Source organism: Parasteatoda tepidariorum, chromosome 5 (genome assembly GCF_043381705.1).
Source record: "Parasteatoda tepidariorum isolate YZ-2023 chromosome 5, CAS_Ptep_4.0, whole genome shotgun sequence".
NCBI lineage: Eukaryota > Metazoa > Arthropoda > Arachnida > Araneae > Theridiidae > Parasteatoda > Parasteatoda tepidariorum.
This window is the reverse complement of record NC_092208.1, coordinates 3816615-3835763: the sequence shown is the minus strand read 5'-3', so window position 1 is coordinate 3835763 and position 19149 is coordinate 3816615. Positions and strand designations below refer to the sequence as shown.

Below are 19149 nucleotides of genomic sequence, written 5' to 3'. Positions count from 1 at the left end.
GCCACCAAAAATTCTGATCTGATTGATTGTTATATTACTAGGTTTTCTTCACATTTGCTAATATATATTATATACGAGTTATAATTTATATACAGTCAAACCCCGCTATAGTGAACCTCCAAGGGACCGAAATTTCTGTTCACTATAACCGGGAGTTCACTATATTCGTACTGCAAACAATTTTAACAAATTTTTTTGTCGTGCTCACTTTTATTACACATTATTCAAATAATTGACCAATAAAAAGAATAAAAGAACAAAAGAATATGTAGGAACAAAAGTGTTAACTTTCTTCCTTTGGTTCACTATATCCACAAAAATAATATTATATGTGTATAACAAATTCACGGGAACGAACATTTCGTTCACTATATCCGGGAGTTCACTATAAACCATGTTCACTATAACGGGGTTGGACTGTATTTCTAAATATGCCTAATTTCATTTCAGTTAATGTTCCTTTATAACAGGAGTGTAATTTTTACAATAACTACATGGAACTTTTTGTCAAATTTTAACTTTTATTATCGAAATATTACCATAATAAAAAGAATAAAAGAACAAAAGAATATGTAGTAACAAAAGTGTTAACTTTCTTCCTTTGGTTCACTATATCCACAAAAATAATATTATATGTGTATAACAAATTCACGGGAACGAACATTTCGTTCACTATATCCGGGAGTTCACTATAAACCATGTTCACTATAACGGGGTTGGACTGTATTTCTAAATATGCCTAATTTCATTTCAGTTAATGTTCCTTTATAACAGGAGTGTAATTTTTACAATAACTACATGGAACTTTTTGTCAAATTTTAACTTTTATTATCGAAATATTACCATAATAAAAAAAATAAAAGAACAAAAGAATATGTAGTAACAAAAGTGTTAACTTTCTTCCTTTGGTTCACTATATCCACAAAAATAATATTATATGTTTATAACAAATTCACGGCAGCGAACATTTCGTTCACTATATCCGGGAGTTCACTATAAACCATGTTCACTATAACGGGGTTGGACTGTATTTCTAAATATGCCTAATTTCATTTCAGTTAATGTTCCTTTATAACAGGAGTGTAATTTTTACAATAACTACATGGAACTTTTTGTCAAATTTTAACTTTTATTATCGAAATATTACCATAATAAAAAAAATAAAAGAACAAAAGAATATGTAGTAACAAAAGTGTTAACTTTCTTCCTTTGGTTCACTATATCCACAAAAATAATATTATATGTTTATAACAAATTCACGGCAGCGAACATTTCGTTCACTATATCCGGGAGTTCACTATAAACCATGTTCACTATAACGGGGTTGGACTGTATTTCTAAATATGCCTAATTTCATTTCAGTTAATGTTCCTTTATAACAGGAGTGTAATTTTTACAATAACTACATGGAACTTTTTGTCAAATTTTAACTTTTATTATCGAAATATTACCATAATAAAAAGAATAAAAGAACAAAAGAATATGTAGTAACAAAAGTGTTAACTTTCTTCCTTTGGTTCACTATATCCACAAAAATAATATTATATGTGTATAACAAATTCACGGGAACGAACATTTCGTTCACTATATCCGGGAGTTCACTATAAACCATGTTCACTATAACGGGGTTGGACTGTATTTCTAAATATGCCTAATTTCATTTCAGTTAATGTTCCTTTATAACAGGAGTGTAATTTTTACAATAACTACATGGAACTTTTTGTCAAATTTTAACTTNGTGTTAATTTCAAATATTGGTATGTTTTAATTACCTAAAATAAATAAAAAATAAAAATTGATAATTTTATTTTTATTCTTTTGTTAGCTTGCATTCTGAAGGACACTTTCCCGGAATTTTTTTTTTCATAAGCTGTAAAACAAACATAAAATATACTGGGGACATGAAAATGACTGTTTTTGTGAGAATGACCCATATATACTTTGTTAAACAAAACATGACTTTTATTAACCATGATAAAATATATATAGTGTGTTAAACAAAACATTACTTTTATTAACCATGATTAAATATATATACTTTGTTAAACAAAACATAGACTTTTATTAACCATGATAAAATATATATACTGTGTTAAACAAAACATGACTTTTATTAACCATGATAAAATGCATCAATGTTTCGCCCAGGGCCTCTAAAACTCAAAGCCTATCCCGTATTACACTTATCTTAAAAAACACAAAACGCTTTTTAAAAAAAATGAAAAAAAATAAGGGTGGTGTTAGCATCTAAAAAGCCTTTTATGGGCTTGGCAGACTACAAGTTGGGAAGCTCATTGCATATACATGTGGCTTAATTGCAGGACGATTCAATGTCAGCATTTGATGGAAAATTATTTAAATTATTAAAAATGGCCTTCTTTCAAAAAAAAAAGGATATAGGGAGAGAGCCACATTTTGAATGAATGATCGGAAAAAAAACCCTCATCATAGATATGAAAGTAATTATTGCACCATTTTTTCTATTATTTTCCCTTCTAACATTTTGACGTTTTTCGTACATAGGGTGTTCCGTAATCCTCGCCTTTAGTGCATACTTTAATAATTCGCGTTTAAAATGAACTTAAATTGAAAATTAATGTTAACTCTTTGTGGTCGTACTTCTATATGCCCCGCAGTGGACTAATCGTAAAAGACACGGTTCAACTCGAAAGTCAAGCATCACTGGCTGCGGTCAGTGAGCGGGAGGATGACCACTTTGATCAGCACGTGTAGGGACCGAGGGTGCGCTGTATAAGTCCTCGTTAAACTGCTCTACCGTAGAATGCTCTATTTCTTGCGCAGGTCGTCGGACTACCAAAGCAGGAGAACCATCCTCTCTGCAGAGGATCGAAATTGCGATGATATGTCTTCGGATCATCCTCAGGGATGTTTCCCAGACCATCTCCAATAGCCCATTGTGCAGCCCTAGTGCTGCGTAAGTAAAGTACCTACCTGTTGACAACCACCAACGATTTTTTACAGTTTCTCTCATATGTCTACTCTCAGCCACTAAAGATTTTTTGCCGTTCCAGTCATATGTCTACTCTCTGCCACTAAAGATTTTTTATTGCTCCAGCCATATGTCTACTCTCGGCTACTAAAGATTTTTTACCGTTCCAGTCATATGTCTACTCTCTGCCACTAAAGATTTTTTATTGCTCCAGCCATATGTCTACTCTCTGCCACTAAAGATTTTTTAACGTTCCAGTCATATGTCTACCCTCGGCCACTAAAGATTTTTTACCGTTCCAGCCATATGTCTACTCTCTGCCACTAAAGAGTTTTTATTGCTCCAGCCATATGTCTACCCTCGGCCACTAAAGATTTTTTGCCGTTCCAGTCATATGTCTACTCTCTGCCACTAAAGATTTTTTACCGTTCCAGCCACATGTCTACTATCTGCCACTAAAGATTTTTTACCTTTCCAGTCATATGTCTACCCTCGGCCACAAAAGATTTTTTACCGTTCCAGCCATATGTCTACTCTCTGCCACTAAAGAGTTTTTACCAAGACTCAAAGTGAGGGTATAGGTTTTTTAATGGCACCCCAGAAAGGTACAAAGAAAAATTATATGATTGTGGTAAATTTTGTCTATCATGAATTGGCCTCCAGCAAATGCATCATTCCAAATTATACTGAATATAGTTAATCTTTATTTTGAAAAGGGTGAGCTCTAACTACGTATTTTCCTTAATCTCATAACGTTCAGGAGAGCAGAAAATAATAATAAATAAATGGAATTGTATTATTTTAAATTAATTTTATTGTATCGATATATACCTTTCGGCTTTGTTCCAATTTATTAATTATTCACTTTTTTCCCCCCAAGACGAAGAACGGGTATTCAGCTATTAAATTAATAAAAGCAGCATTTAAATACGTCGATTAACAATGAAATGATAGAAATAATTAACAAAATAAAAATAGTAATAAACATTAATAGTCGTAGCAATATTAATGCATAATTACAAAACATAATTATTGCGATAATTGTAGTAATTATTACTACAATCATTAAAAGAAACAAAACAATATTAATTATTGGAATAGCATTGTTTTTAAAATTTGTCCTCGTCATAAATACTTAAAAATAATAAGCATTTTCGATTAATTTATGTAATAGCTAGTAATATAAAAAAACTTTTTTAAAGTCAATTCCTACTTAGGTCAACAAAGAATTTTTTTTTTATTTTAGTTACCTTTTATTAAATAATTAAAATTTTTTCTCCCATATAAAACTAAAATTAATTAATTACATTTAATGAATGAATTAATATTTGAAAAAACTGTATTAACATCAAGTGCCTTCCATTACAAGTTTAAAAAATAATGTATTTGAAGTTGAGTGGATAAATAAAAAGTATTTTATTAAGGATTGAATATTTGAATACGATAGAGGGAGAATGTGAACTAATCGAAGGAATTGAATAATTTTATCATTATTGTTATAAAATATAGATGAAACCGTTATGTTTAAAAATAATTTTACGTTTAGATCTAATTTATTTTTGTCTTTTTTAACGAATTTAATTGTATAGCCTCATCTTTTTTAGCTAAAATAATGCGTAGTTCTTTGTTTCATTTTTAAAAATTGTTTATCAACCATTGTCAAAAAATAAGTCGTATGTTAGGAAAAAAAAAATCACAATCCAACAAAATAACGATAGTAGGCTAGATTTTGGGGATTTATGTAAATAAATAACTTTTAATAAAAGTAATAATTAACATTAATAGCCATATCGATATTAATATAAAATTACAAAACACAATTATAGTGATAATTGTAGTAATTATTACTACAATCAATTATTACAATAATTATAATAAACAAAACAATAATAAATATTGAAATAACATTGTTTTTTAAAAATTCTACTCGTCATAAATATTTAAAAATAATAAGCATTTACGGTTATTTTGCGTGATAATAAAAATAATAATTTTGAATTAAAAGAGCAATTACTTTTGTTACTTTTTGTTGTCATTATTGTAATAAAATATAGATAAAACCGTTATTTTTAAAAATAATTTTTAAGTTTGGATCTAATTTACTTTTGTCTCTTTTAACATATTTAATTGTATAGCCTCCTCTTTTTTAAAGTAAAGTAATGCGTAGCTCCTTGTTTCATTTTTTAAAAAATTGTTTTTCAGCCATTGTCAAAAAATAAGTCGTATGTTAAGAGGGGCAAAAAAAAAAAAACCCCAACAAAATAACGCTAGTAGGCTAGGATTTGGGGATTTATGTAAATAAATCACTTTTTGTGTTTCTAACTCTCCCCTTAAATTCATGACCAAGAGAAAGGGGGGGGGAATGAAAAATAAAGGGGGTAAAGGAAGAAAAAAAAAACTAGAGCAATGAGATTTTTGCGTGCAGAGCTTTATCGCTAGTACAACGTTCTGAGTATATATATATATTTCCTGGTATTATTACTTTCCCCCTTCCTCCCACATCACTTTTTTTAGTTTAAAAAAATTTTATGAAAAAAAAATTGTTTAAAAAATGCATTTAGTTGAAGTACGTGAAACATTACAAACGTTGCAAGCGTTTTTTTTTTTAATGGTTTTTTGTTTTATTCTTCCTTTATTATGTGCATTTGGCATGAAAGTTGGCGAAAATAGTCTTTGATAAATCATGTTTATTATTCTGTGTATTGGTATGCACATTAGAAAGAAACACTATAGTGCGAATCAACGCCAATTATTATGATAATTTTAGACGTGCGTTACCTAACTGTTTGTTCTTTAAAGCCACTTTTGTTGTTAAAGAGTTGTGTGTTGAAAGAGTTTTTATGATAACTTTATGTCCCATATTTAATTTCCTTATCTTATTCGTTAATATATCTACATACTAATAAGTAGTTTTAAAACCAAATCAATTCTGTCTCAGGTAATATATAAATGTGAGAGATGCATCTTTTGAGATTTTTCAGTCATGAAATTACCGACTACATGTAACATACTATAAAATCAAACTATACAAACAATAGTACTTTGCTGCAAACAAGCAATACAATTATTCAAATTACCTTGAAACATAGAATATCATAATATGCATGTATATGCTAATACTATACTCTAAAATTTAACTACAAAAACATACAATTATGCTAACATAACATACGAACTATCAAAACTAATTATACTAAAAAATAAATACAATTATAGCACACATAAGAACGCAAGAGGCGATCACATTTTAGTATCTGAATTTTCATCTTAAAATTAATTTTGGCTAAATATTTTAGTAAAATTAAATTTTTGCTTGTAGAATCTAAGAAAACCAGTGTTAAGTAAAAATTTTTTTTTTTTTTTTTTACAAGGGAATATTTTTTTGTTGTTAAATGAAATATTGGGTATAGATGGGAAAAAATATCTTATATCTAAAAAAATGAAGTTATATTTGTGTTTGCTTGTTTATATAAACGTAAAAACGAAGTTTTATTTAAACCAATAACAATGAACTTATTATAAAAAACAAATGCAAAATGTTCATTGTTTGTTGTCATATAAAACAAATGCAAAATTGAGTATAAATTAAAATTCTTTTTCTCGGTATATCAAAAAAATAGAACTTTATATTTTATAGTACAATAAAGACAAAAAGAGAAAAATTAAGAAAATTAATACGTTTTATTTACTGCGCATAAGCAGTAGAACTCATAAAATAAGTTTAAAATACAGAGAAAACGTGGAAAATAACAAAGATTAATGAGAAGCGAAGAAAAAAAATAATTAAAATAAAATATTTAAAAAAATATTTTTAAAGAAATACATAATACAAATCCGGAGAAAGCAAAAAAAAATTAAAAGATATTATCTCTTCATCAGCAATGGTGTCAGGTTTAATTAGGTAAGTATTAGATCCACATGTGATTGTTCTAAATTTTATAGAAATTTTAGGAAATTTTGAACTGATAATTAAGTAAGGAAATTGTATATTGCTAATTTTAATTTTTAACTTTTTATGTAATGCTAAAAATTTTTAATGATAATATTGTTATTTAAATTACAAAGCTTAAAACTTTTCTATTATTTAACGCTGTGTTTAAAAGTTCAACATAGAATTTTTTACAGAAGATTGCATGATTATTGTTAGCTTGGTCCATGGGAGTAATTACAAATTTTTTTAATAGTTGCTGAATTGATCGAACAATTTCAGAAAAATTTGTTGAATTGTAACTGTTATTCAAATTTTCCTTATAATTGAAAATAAATGTTTTTAAAGTAATGGCAGCCCATTTCCATTTTGTTAATATATACCAAAAGGTAAAGAGAATCTATTTGATATCTTTAAACAAAATCTATTGAGATCATTAAGAAAGCATTTTAGAATTTTATTAACTGATATATAGTAAATGGGTCTAAATTTTGTGCCTTTTATAATTAAATTCCTAAGTTCTAGGTTTTCTATATTTAAATTACCAGTAATAATATGTTTATGATGTTTATCACCAAATTCGAAATATTTTTTCTTCACAATGTTCATAATGTGATCTATTAATTTTCCTTAAATTTTTGCTTATATCATTACAATTAATCAGGTTAACAACATATATATATANATATATTGATTGCTAAATTTGACATCCTAAACTGGGCAACCTGTACAAAAAAAAAAACAGAATTTTATAAGATTTTATGAAAGGAGAAATATTTAAGAATTTATTGTTGAGTAGGATTCTGCAGTAAGGATGAAATTTCTTTAGTAATTCATGAATTTCCGGTTCATGAGGTTTGAATGGTGTTTTTACATTGTTATAATTAGAAATAAAACGTTTAATTATTCAGAGATTTAAAATTAAATTTCTTAATCGGAAATTTCAGCGAAATGGTTAAAATTTCAAACCCCTAAAACTTTTTCCTTTTTTATGGAATTCATCTGAAGTATCAATACACAGTCTACATTTTCTTGAAATTGAATGCAAAAACTTTTATTAGTAAGTATATTTACCTTGTTTTAACTACTAATTCTGAATTTTTTCATTCTTGAAATTCAGAAGGAAAAAAATAATTAATGAGTTTTGAAATTATGAAAAAGTTGTTCTTATTTTCCTCTTGAATTCCTAATCAATTTAAATTTCTTATGTTGTGACTCTGCAAAATATTTATTCTTAATTTGCTCTTCAAATAATTATTATATCAAAATCTTTGATATTGTGAAGTAAATTACCAAAATTTTGCTTTTAAAATTCTAAATAAAATTCAATTTCATAAAAAATGTTTTTCAAATTTAGTTCTTGAAATTCTAATTCATTTAAATTTCGAGAGTTTAGAATGTGTGAAAAAGTTGTTTCTATTTTGTTCTTTAAACTCTTATATGAATTTGAACTTTAAAAGATATGAATTTATGAAAGAGTTTATCTTATTTAGGGTCCGTAGCGTTTTTAAAAAGTGCTTAAAGGTGCTTATTTTTGATTTACGTTTTTTAAAAGCCCTTAAAAGTGCTTTATTTATTCGGAGTTTGTAAATAGTGATTAATTTTCTATCTTTGAGAAAGAGATTTTTCCTTTGCCGTATCGATCATCGCACTAAATTACAAAAAAAATTTATGATTTTCGCAATTTTCTCTGCGATACTTATCTGAAAATATTTATTTTGTTATGATTATGTTAAGTTTTTTAATTTTATTGATTTTATGTTTATATATTAAAAACTTTAAACAATAGAAAAAAATAATTTCTATTGCTGCACAGATCCTAATTATGATTTTCTTTTTGGAAAGTGATTAAAAATATTTTTTGAGTGCGTAAAAAGTACTTATTTTTTGTTGAAAAATCTAGCTGCGTATCCTGTTATTTCTTGTCTAGATATTTTAATAAATTATGATATCAAAAATTTTTTTGTTTTCGAAAAAGTTATTTTTAATTTTTTTAAAAATACTTATAAATTGGAATTTTAAAAGTTTAATTTTCATGAAAAAGTCATTCGTATGTTGTTCTTGACATCCTTATAAATTTCAATATCAAAAGAAACTTCATAACGTTTTCTATGTTTTAAAATTTCCTTACTAATTTATCAGTCCAAAATTTCATAAAATTCCCATAAAATTTAGAACAGTCACATGTGGGTCTATTACTTACCTAACTAAACCTGGCACCATTTTCTCTAACTACTTAATAAATTTATTAAAAATATTATTAACTAAGGTTTTTCTTGAATTATCACTCATAATCAACCGATTTTAAAATTTATTAAACAAAATAAAATTAATTCTATTGCGTCTTTTGATTTCCAGGATCTTTTTAATAGCATTCCCTTTTCTAAACTAAAAGATGTCCTTTTGACTTATTGCCATGATTTCAAAAACATCCTTTATTGCTATTTTGATTATTGGGAAATTCTGATTAATTTTTGTTAATTTTGTTCTGATTAATTTCTAATTTTTCATCTCTCTTAGCTAACATATTTTTGCACTATTATGAAAAAAATTATACTCTTAATATTAAATTTGTGTTTAGATTAATTAATGACTTATAATCTCTCATTTTCAAGATTATACAATTTTATTAAGCAATATTTACCCCGAGGAATTAATCTTGCTTCTTAATCATGATGAATATCAATTTAAATTTTTTGGATTTGGGTATTATAAAAGAAGAAAATATCTGCTTTGATGATTTATACGATAAAAGAATTGATTTTAATTTTAATATAAATAAACTAATTGCTTGGAATTCTAATGTTTCTAGAAACATCTATTTTAAATACCATTTTTTATCAAATGAAAAGAATATGTCGTAATGTTTATTTATCCAAAAAAAAAAACAAATAGACAAACTTTTGAAATTTTATTATTCTTTTTAGTTAATACTATGATTTCAAAAATATCCTTACTTGCGATTTTGATTATTGGTAAATTGTAATTAATATTTGCCTTTTTAATAAATATTTTTACAATGTAAAAGATATTTTTATTCAAACTGATGGAATACCGCAAGGATTTAAATTTTTTTATCTCTCTTCGTTAACTTATTTTTACTGATATCGTAAGTGGCAAAATTAGCCTCGCAAAAATCTGGTACAACCACCAAGGTGCCGAAAAAGAAATCCACCTAAGATGGATTACTCACTCAAAAGATCGGGGGAAGAGGGGTAGAAAGAAACGTAAAAATACAACCAAAATCACCCGTCGTGAAATACCCTTCCCCAACAACCAAAAACAAAAAGAAATTCGTCAAAAAACAACAACAAAAAATCCGCGAACAAAAGCTTGTTCGCGGATTTCTTCTATCGCAAGAAACAGAGAGTACATTCGTTAGACAGTCCATGGAACTCTTAATTGATGTAGTATCATGCCGCCAGAGGTCACTTCCAGTCCTAGTAGGCCGCCTCTTCTTTCAGTTGCTTTCCCACGATTCCCCTCTGTCCGTGGGTGGAAATTTTTGCCCCGATGTAAAGTTTCTTTCTTTCTTTCTTTTTTTTTTTACGGTACAAAAAAAGAAAATCATGATAGTTTCTGACCTTCCGAGTGGTAGGCAGTGGCTTTCCTGTTCGACTCGGATGCCATGCTGGGAAGATGATAGAAGATTTTAAAGAGGAATGGAACATTTTTTTTTTATTTTTCGGAAGTCGATAAAGTGTTTTCGGGAGTCGTCTGCGGAAAAGCAATTAAATTTAGAATAGAATTTGCCGACGTGACGTGACTTTTCAGTTATAGTTGCTTTTGAACGTGTAATAATTTATTTATCGGTTTAGTTAAATGTATCAGAATGAACATATCTTTTTTAAAAAATAAATAATTGCTAGTGATTGACGTTTTTAGAAATAATTGATAGACTATTGATAATGATACTTTTAGAAAAAATCGATAGGCATTCTCAAAAAAATCAATAGACTGTTGATAAACAATAATTATTATCAAACCTTCTTGAATATGCATTGTTGTACCATTATGGACCATCACGAATTTCCATCATAGTATCTCAGAAATAAAATGATGGAACGATCATGAACAACCATCATCCCACTGAAGGAATTCAGACAGATTTATTATTGCCAAATTAAAAAAACCAAATTGTTTTTATGATGTATTTCTGAGAACCACCAAGAATTCCCATTAAACCATCATGGAAATGTTTAGTTGGAATCATTATGAACCATCACGGATCATCATGGATTGTTGTTCCATGAGAATCAAACTTCTCTTGATGGTTAACCATCATAGTATTAAAGTAGCATTTTCCATCATGGAATGATGGAAGTTTGTTGACATATCAAAAGCCATGAAAGCATAATGAAAAATGTTTGATGATGGTGACCATCAAATGATGTTGGACCATCATGAATCGCACTGATATCGACAGAAACCATCGAAATGTTTTGATGGGACCATCAAGAATTTTGAGGTGACCCATTTCATTTCTTCTTCCAGTGCATTGTAAAAACTATGGTCTCACAGAATTAGATGTTGAACAACCCTAAAAGTTGTGCGAAACAACACATTTTTTTACTCAAGTAACACCAAATCGAGCTTTCATGCACAATTTATCACATGTTTAACATGAAATTTTCAAACTGATTATCGCTTAACATGAAATTAAACTGGACACAGCACAGATAATGAGCATGCGAATAAAATCCCAATCATTCTATTCTATTTTCTTCCTTTGTTAGAAGTAGCAGATGGACAAATGAACAAAATAGTTTAATAAACTACACTTGTGTTAGAAATTAAGAGAATTTGCAGACTGGGTCGATTATCTCTAGAACTAGAGGACCGATTTTAATGAAATTAGATATGTACATACATTGATACAATGCAAAACAAATTCAACAATTGTAACACACAAGCATAACACTCGTTGGAGTCTGAAGGTATGAAATTGCCATAGGAAATGATAAACTGTCTTATTTCAAGTATGAAATCATGCTGCAAGGCCTGCATATCTGTAAGAGAGGACCCTACCCCCTATTAACCCATTTTTTTCTTTCTGTTTATTCACCAACCACTGTTTCATACCGTCCGACTCCAACGAGTGTTATGCACGATCATGCGTGTGTATTACAATAATTGAATGGTTATTTGTTTTGTATTGTATCAATGCATGCACTTGTCAAATTTCATTAAAATTGGTCCACTAGTTCTAGAGATAATCGACCCAGTCTGCAAATTCTCTTAATTTCTTACATTAGTCTAGTTAAAACTTAAAGCTTATTTTAATTTGTTCGGCTCATAATAGTATCGTTTGCATACATTAATGTGGTACATAACGTGTATTAATAGTACGTAATAAATTGTTTTTATGATTTTCGACTAAGTCAAAATTCGATTAACATGAAATAATCCACTGATTTCGCGTTATCGAGGTTCGACTGTGTTTAACTCAATTGTATTTTTTATTTTGCGCTCATCAGAATGCGACAACCACTTTTATGATTTAGCACTGCATTTCCAAAAGTGAAAGAGAGAGGAGATATGGAAGGTACGCCCTAAAACCAATAGACCAGTTAATCATTTTTTTTTCTTTTTTAATATTTTTCTGGCAACGCTTTGGGATGCAAGTGGGCGGTTACAGTTGGGAAGGGTTGCGGACAAAACCAGAAACCGCCACTCTGATTTCTTCTCCCTTTTATCCGTCGGAGGGGGGAGGGGTGCTGCACAACATCGTTCTTTTGATGTGGTGTCTATCGTGCTGCATAGTAGGGATCCAGTATTATGATGGATGATCATTCTCTTCCGAATCTTTAAGTAGATGTTATTTTTAAATGTTTCTATTTTTGTTGTTGTCTTTTCCTGCATAAACACTTCTGAATAGCTCGTTTTCAAAATATCACAAAAAATCTTTTTTTTTTTTCTTTCTAAAAAAATATTTTTAAGCTATGTCAATTTATTATTTCATTTTTTCATTGCCTACTATTAGTTCACACTCTCCCTATATCTAGTTCAATTTTTAATAAAATACTTTTTATTCATCCACTCAAGTTCAAATACATTTTTTTAAACTTGTAGTGGATGACCACTTGATGTTAATACAGTTCTTCTTTCAATTCTTACTATTAGTTCACACTCTCCCTATATCTAGTTCAATTTTTCAATTTCTAATAAAATACTTTTTATTCATCCACTCAAGTTCAAATACATTTTTTTAAACTTGTAGAGGATGACCACTTGATGTTAATACAGTTCTTCTTTCAATTCCTACTATTAGTTCACACTCTCCCTATATCTTGTTCAAATTTTCAATCGTTCATAAAATACTTTTTATTCATCCACTCAAGTTCAAATACATTTTAGACTTTATTCAATTCCTACTATTAGTTCACACTCTCCCTATATCTTGTTCAAATATTCAATCGTTAATAAAATACTTTTTATTCATCCACTCAAGTTCAAATACATTTCTGTTTATACTTGTAGTGGATGACACTTGATGTTAATACAGTTCTTCTTTCAATTCCTACTATTAGTTCACACTCTCCCTATATCTTGTTCAAATTTTCAATCGTTAATAAAAAACTTTTTATTCATCCACTCAAGTTCAAATACATTTCTGTTTATACTTGGAGTGGATGACACTTGATGTTAATACAGTTCTTCTTTCAATTCCTACTATTAGTTCACACTCTCCCTATATCTAGTTCAATTTTTCAATTGTTAATAAAATACTTTTTATTCATCCACTCAAGTTCAAATAAATTTTTTTAAACTTGTAGTGGATGACCACTTGATGTTAATACAATTTTTTTTCAAATATAAATTCATTCATTAAATATAATTAATCAATTTTAGTTTTTTATAGGAGAAAAAATTGTAATTATTTAATAAAAAGTAACTTAAATAAAAAATTTCTTTGTTGACCTAAGTAAGAAACAACTTTAAAATTTTCTTTTTTTTTTTAATATTACTTGCTTTATATGAACAAAAACAGTTTTTTCTTCTTTTCTTTTTTGTCAAAAGAAATAATAAAATTAAGAATTATTACTGAAATGAAAAATTTTACCATCTTATAAATCGTGTTGGCGATATAAGATGTAAAAATTTCCCCAACATTGACAAAAAACATGTTATTCAAAATAGCGATAGCTCCAAATCTTTTTGTAAAATTAAAAATTTTATTTATATGTTAACCTGAGGTTTTTGTAATATGAAATATGTTGGACAAACCAGTAACTTTCTTAACATTCGAATTAATCAACACAGTTCTGATATAAACAGCAACAAAATTATCAATAACCCAGAATTAAATCATTTTAGAGAACATAATTTTAACAATGTCAAAATTAATATTTTAGATATAGTGGAAGATTTAATTTAAGACTACAAAAAGAAAATTACTACATGCTTTTATACAAAACAATTTTGCAGTATGGGCTAAACGATGCCTTCCAACTTACACAGATTAACTTTAATAACTCCTCAACTTTTTCATATTAAAGATAAGAGTACAAATCGAGGTAAACGGGGATCAAGAAGTAATAGAAACTCTCTTAATAGTGACAAATTAAATGTAAATTTTATTTCTAATATGGAAAAAGATTTTAATAAACATTATAATATTAAACCAATGAAAGATTTTGTTTTCTCCCAGAAGTATAATGATGAATATAAGCTTCAAGATCTTATAATTAACTTTTCTTTCATTAATTTACACTTCAAAATTCTTTGTTTCGATCTTGTAAAAGCCAAAATGAGTAAAATTTCTCCAAATAAAAAGAAAAATTCAGATAATTTATATTTCGTAATTAACTTTCAAAATCCTATTTTCGATAAGATCAAATTTCATAAAATTTTTGAAAATTTTAAAACTTTATTTCCATTAAAAGATTTTAACATAATTAAAAGCTTTAAATATAATAAATCTCTTGGTAAAACTATGCTTAATTATATTGATATAAGCAAAAATTTAGGGCGGATTAATGTATCCGATTATGAATGTCACTGTGAAGAGGAGAAATATTTTGATTTTGTTGATAAACATCATAAACAAATTATTACTGGTAATTTAAATATCGAAAACTTACAACTCGGGAATTTAATGATAAAAGGCACAAAATTTAGACCCATTTACCATATATCAATTAATGAAATTCTAAAATACTTTCTTAATGATCTCAATAGTTTTCGTTTAAAGATATCAAATAGATTTTCTTTATGTTTAGGTATGCTAAGAGAATGGAAATGTTTGTTATTATTTTAAAAACTTTTTTTTCAATAATAAGGCTATATAAGAAGTTAAAAATTATAGAAGTTAAATATTATATAAGAAGTTAAAAATTAAAATTAGCAATATACAATTTCCTTGCTTAATTATCAGTCCTAAATTTCATAAAATTCCTATAAAATTTAGAACAATCACATGTGAATTACCTAATTAAACCTGGCACCATTTTCTTTAACTACTTAAATAAAATTATTAACGATATTATTAAAGAACGTTTTTCTTGGTTTATCACTAATAATAAACCGATTTTAGAATTCATTAAACATAATAAAATTAATTCTATTTCGACTTTAGATTTCCAGAATCTTTTCAATAGCATTCTCCTCTCTAAACTAAAAGATGTCCTTTTGAATTATTACTATGATTTTAAAAATATCCTTTATTGCGATTTTGATTATTGGGAATTTCTAATTAATTTTTGTCTTTTTAATAATTATCTTTACAATGGAAAAGATATTTTTCTTCAAATTTATGGAATACCACAAACATTTAATTATTCCTCTCTCTTAGCTAACTTATTTTTGCATTATTATGAAAAAAATTATACTCTTAATATTAAATTTGTTTTTAGATTTATTGATGATTTATTTGTCTTTAATTTTCAAGATTATACTATTTTATTAAATAATATTTTCTCCGAGGAATTAATCTTGCTTCGTAATCATGATTATAAGATTAATTTCAATTTTTTGGATTTGGGTATTATGAAAGAAGAAAATGTCTGCTTTGTTGATTTATAAGATAAAAGAAATGATTTTAATTTTAATATAAGTAGACTAATTTTTTTTGAATTCTAATGTTACTAGGAATATCTATTTAAATACTATTTTTAATGAAATGAATAGAATTAAAAGAATATGAATCAATGTTTATTTATCCGAAAAACAAATCGAAAAATTCTTTCAAAATTTGATAAAAAGCAATGGATACCCAACTAAAGTAATTAAATTCAATATTAAATCATTGAGTTAATTGTATATTATTGTAAATAAATTTACTAAAAAATTTCTTTGTTAATTTATATAATTTTTATTATATGCAAATCCATTTCGGGCAAATCCGTGGCTAAAATTATGCGCAAAACAGGCAATTCATGTTTCTTTCTCTTTTCTATATTTTTTTTTTCTTAAATAAATGTTAAATTTCTAGAATTCTTAATTGTCAACTTCTTTAAATTATCCAGTATAAATATTACCTTGTGAACATACATTTTCGGGCCAATCCTTGGTAACTAACCTTCAGTGCTGCAGTAAGAACGCACTTTAATACAAAACCCCTCTATTTACGCTTTTACCTCTCCCCCCTGCAGAGGATCGAAATTGTGATGGCATGTCTTTGGATCATCCTCAGGGATGTTTCCCAGACCGTCGCCAATAGCCCATTATGCAGCTCTAGTGCGACGTAAATGAACTACAACAACAACGCTTTTACCTCAATTTGCTCTTTTGGTTTCATATTTTGCAATCTGGCAATCATATTACGAAAATATTTTAAATCATTCTTGAAAAACTTCCCGTTCATGTAAGTTCATTTGAACTCACAACTCGCTTTATAGATTTCATTTCATGCTTTATTCTGTTTTTTTTATTTATATTTTATTTTCTGATTTTACGTGATATTTTTACTTAATGTGTTCTATTTTATTTGTTGTAAATTTTTTGTAAAAAAATTTTTTTGAGTGCTTCTCACACTATTGTATTGATATATTTTGCTTTGGCTATATTGATACACTATTAGAAAGCACTCCTTTTTGCGGATATAATCGTGTGAGCTGATGAAAAGATTATATCATTTATTTTTCGAATTCTTAGTAAATTTTTTTCTCCCTTTTTTTCATTGTTCTGTAATTTTTTCCATGTGTTCTCTACTTTTTTGAACTAATATATATGTATATAAACTGAAAAAAAAAATACTACCTAATCTTTCTAAATTTAAATATGAAAAGCGTGTTTTGCTCACTCGAATAGCACAAAGTGACTAAGAGCGGTAACAAACCATAATAATAAATAGTATCGAAACTATTTTAGCTCTTTTAATGGCAGCCCTTCAGTTATGTGAAGGATGTATTTTTCCGTGCGGTATTTAACTAGTGTTGAATAAATAATTGAATTTTTAAGAGGTTATAATACCGTTGAATAAACTCTTTATGGTGTTTAACCTTTTCAGGTTAGAGAAACCATAAATTTTCAAATGATGAAAAAAATATTATTGCAAGATAAAAGATTGCCATAATTTGTTTCCATTTTGAAATTATTTTTTTTCTTCTTCAGCATTTGAAAATTCACAGTTTACTCACTTTTTCGATACTTTAAATTACTTTGCAGAAACAGAATTTGACATTAAATGTTCTTTTCTTATTGAAAGCACTCTTTTAAATATCTTATGATTAATAAATTAAGTACAGTCAACAGTCAAATTATTAGACGCACTATAAGATTCTATGTAAAATCTTAATTATCAGGTGATACTATACAGCTTTATTATTTTTGACTGAACCGGTTTGCACTTGTTTACGTTCGTGTGTACCAATGCGTTAAATTAGACGATATATATTATATAAATTCGACCATTGGATAAATTTGGCGATATATTATATAAATATAGAATATTTATTATATCAGGTATTCTATTAGTATAGTATAATAATTGGATCGAATTATTAGACGCACAACGTAAACAAGTGCAAACCGGTTTCAGTGGCGTAAAAATAATAAAGCTGTATAGTGTATCATCTGATAATTAAGATTTTACATAGAATCTTACAGTGCGTCTAATGATTTGGCCAGTTACTGAATATCAGTATTTTTTCAATATCAGTTGAAATAAAACCTATAAAATAGTGTGTGTGTGTGTTCACAGGTGTGGTTTCAAAACAGGCGTTCGAAAGAGCGAAGAATGAAGCAACTGAGCAACTTGGGAGCAAGAAGACATTTTTTTAGGAATCCAAGGCGAGCGATGCGTCCTCTTAGAGCCGGTCTCATGGACGAAGCTGTCCCACACAACGCCTTTGCCTATTTCTCAGGTAATCATTCTCTTAAGCCTATATTGCAAAAAAAGATTGTTTGCAGTCTACAGCAAAAGTTGTCAGCAAGTGCTGTGAAGTTTTCAACTGTTTTTAACATTGCAGCAGGCTGCTGTAAAATTTGCAATGAAGTTGCTGTTTTAAACATTGCAGCAGACTGCTGTAAAATTTGCATTGAAGTTGTTGTTTTAAACATTACAGCAAAATGATGTAAAATTTGGAAAAAAGTTGCTGTTTTGAACATTACAGCAGATTGATGCAGAAAGTGCTGTTATTACAACACACTGTTGTCAGTGTCACAATAGACTTTTTGTCTGACAGTACTATGAATGTAACAGCACATTGCCGCCAGTTCATATGATACTCTTGCTGACAGTATTATGTACTTTTAGTAACAGCAAGTTGTTGAATTTATGATGAAATATTTACAGCATTCTGCATAACAGCAACTTTGTAAATTTTAAATCTGCTTCTGGCAGCCATGGTACCGGTGAGGTTTTGTTATAAAACTCATACGTTTTTTTATTCTTTCTCTAGTGTAACTAGCTAGCTGAGTAATAATGATACACTAGTGGGCTGCGGCCCGTGCTCGCTAACGCTCGCCAATCCCCGAAAATTGTTACGCAATCTTATATGGTTTGCTTCGCTCGCTACTAACTTAGTTACTTTGCAAGTGCACAAAATTCTAAGAATTCAAAACAATCATTCAAATCCTTATAAAAACTTTTTTTTAAAAAAAAAAAAATTACATCTATTTAGTAAATACTAAGTCATTGAAATAAATTTGAATTCAAATAAATGACATGTAATTCGTTTAACCTATTAGAAATGTGCTATAGTATAAAATCTTAAGATAAAATTTCTAAAACTGATATCTCTTTAAAAAAGTTAAAATTTTGGCTATAATTAAGTCTATTAAAAATTGAAATAAAGGAATTGCAATGGAGACTTTAAATAACCTTCTA

The 19149-nt window shown here is 27.8% G+C and overlaps 1 protein-coding gene across 1 annotated transcript in view; it reads left to right on the top strand.

Moving 5' to 3' along the window:
- LOC107442352 (LIM/homeobox protein Lhx1) overlaps positions 1-19149 on the top strand; it is a 101909-nt gene that overhangs the window by 58656 nt on the left and 24104 nt on the right. Inside the window, 1 exon segment of the mRNA XM_071180928.1 lies at positions 18022-18184. Within this exon segment, the coding sequence (XP_071037029.1) occupies positions 18022-18184 (163 nt within the window).